Source organism: Capsicum annuum, chromosome 6 (assembly GCF_002878395.1).
Source record: "Capsicum annuum cultivar UCD-10X-F1 chromosome 6, UCD10Xv1.1, whole genome shotgun sequence".
Lineage (NCBI taxonomy): Eukaryota > Viridiplantae > Streptophyta > Magnoliopsida > Solanales > Solanaceae > Capsicum > Capsicum annuum.
The window spans coordinates 197,505,077-197,506,785 of NC_061116.1; the positions used below are offsets into that span (position 1 = coordinate 197,505,077).

The following is a 1,709-nucleotide window of genomic DNA, read 5'->3' on the forward strand; positions in this document are numbered from 1 at the left end:
TCAATAGGCCAAAAGATGAAAGGCTCCCGTAGCCGTCGTTTTATATATATGAAAGAAGATGGCCGACCTGTTTGAATGAAGAGACTTGTTGATTATCTCCACTGATTCTCAAATCAAATATAAAAAAAAAAATTAGAAGATGGAGAAGTTGATTATCTTCATTGATTCTCAAATCAGATATAAAAATAAATAAATTAGAAGATGAAGAAAAAAATGAAGAAAATATGAAAGAGCGAGTGGGGTGGGGGTGGGGTGGGGTGGAGGGTTGAAGGGGGACCAGTTTTTATTTTTATTTTATTTTTTAAATTTATAAGTAGTTTTTAATAATTATTGGACCCACAATGCCACATGTCATCTTCCAATTAGCCTTTTAGGCCATGTCATAGCAAGTGTATTACACACACTTTACAATTTTTGATCAATATCCGATAGTGCATAATAGGAAAAATTTTCTATACAGTATAAGTGTTCAATAGAAACCAATCTTAGTTGATGGATCTAAGTAAATTTTCGATATAACTTTAAGTGGCTATCAATTACTTAAGCCAAATTAATTCATGATTAATCAATATATATTTCTCTCTCATCAATGACACACATGGCAGATCTGCTAACGTGTTCGACATAAAATAGTCTCTGTTCAAATTTTGTACTTATGTTAGCAAAATTATGTATTTGATATCTTTAACCTAATGTATTTCGAACTCCATAAACAACAACAAAAAGAAAAGATACATAGCTCATAAACTTAAAAATCTAAATTTATTTCTGACAATGAATTTTTCTGTTAAGCTATGAACTTTATACGTCACTAATTCCAATTTTTTCATTAGTACATAATTCAATTTAAACTCTAGTACTACAATTTTACTAGATTGTGGACCACAAATTTGTGGACTATGAGATGGTGAATGTAACTTGATTTGTAGAAGACGATGGCTTGCCATGCTGCTGGAAATCCTCCGATGCAACGATATTTTGCCTACACCGGCCAGCTCCTCGACGACGTTGACGGACTAAGGATGCTAACATTTTTTTAGTATAAGTCTCAACTTTTTTCAATTCATCCAAGTATATCTGCTTATTCCTGCAGTCAGCACTGCAGAACCCTAGCTCACCCCTGCATTAATTAATTAAAATCAATCATAACTTAAGTTATCCAATGTTGAACATGATGTCTATCAACATTTAATTAGCATTATATTAACTCTGAGGAAAAATAAATATCCATCCCAATTTATGTGATATCATTGAGCGAGTAGTGAAGTCAAGAGCTTCGCTAAGTGTATTCAATTTATACACATGCCATTAGTGCATGTAGTCTAAGAATCATGGAGTGATTTTTGAAATTTGTGGTTAAAAAAAGAAGGTCAAAAAGACGTTTATTTGGTTAGAACGACCCCATTAAAAAGTCATTATTTTTTATTGAAATTTCCAACAGAAAAATGTATTTACGGGCTACTGATATTTTAATTGAATCAGTTAGAAATGAAAAACACAAAGTGTTTCCACACAAGAATTAGGAAGCTTCTTAGTGTTTCAATGAGAATCTGTTTCCCACAATTCTTATTCTCGTGAGCTGGTTCGGAGAAAAATGAGTGAGAAAAATCAAATTTTATAACACAAATTTCTCATTGATTCTCTGCGAAAAAAACCTCTTTCCATTAGCGGAGTGATCTCATTAAGGATAAAATACAATTTTAAAAATT

At 31.8% G+C, this 1,709-nt stretch overlaps 1 protein-coding gene across 1 annotated transcript; it reads right to left on the reverse strand.

The window, feature by feature from the left end:
* Nucleotides 1-743: 743 nt before the first annotated feature.
* Nucleotides 744-1,123, reverse strand: LOC107874824 (the record flags this gene model as incomplete). The annotated part of the gene is given in 1 exon segment (XM_047413696.1): nucleotides 744-1,123. A coding segment is annotated over 1 exon segment (226 nt), but the record flags the coding sequence as incomplete, so codon positions are not given.
* Nucleotides 1,124-1,709: the final 586 nt, after the last annotated feature.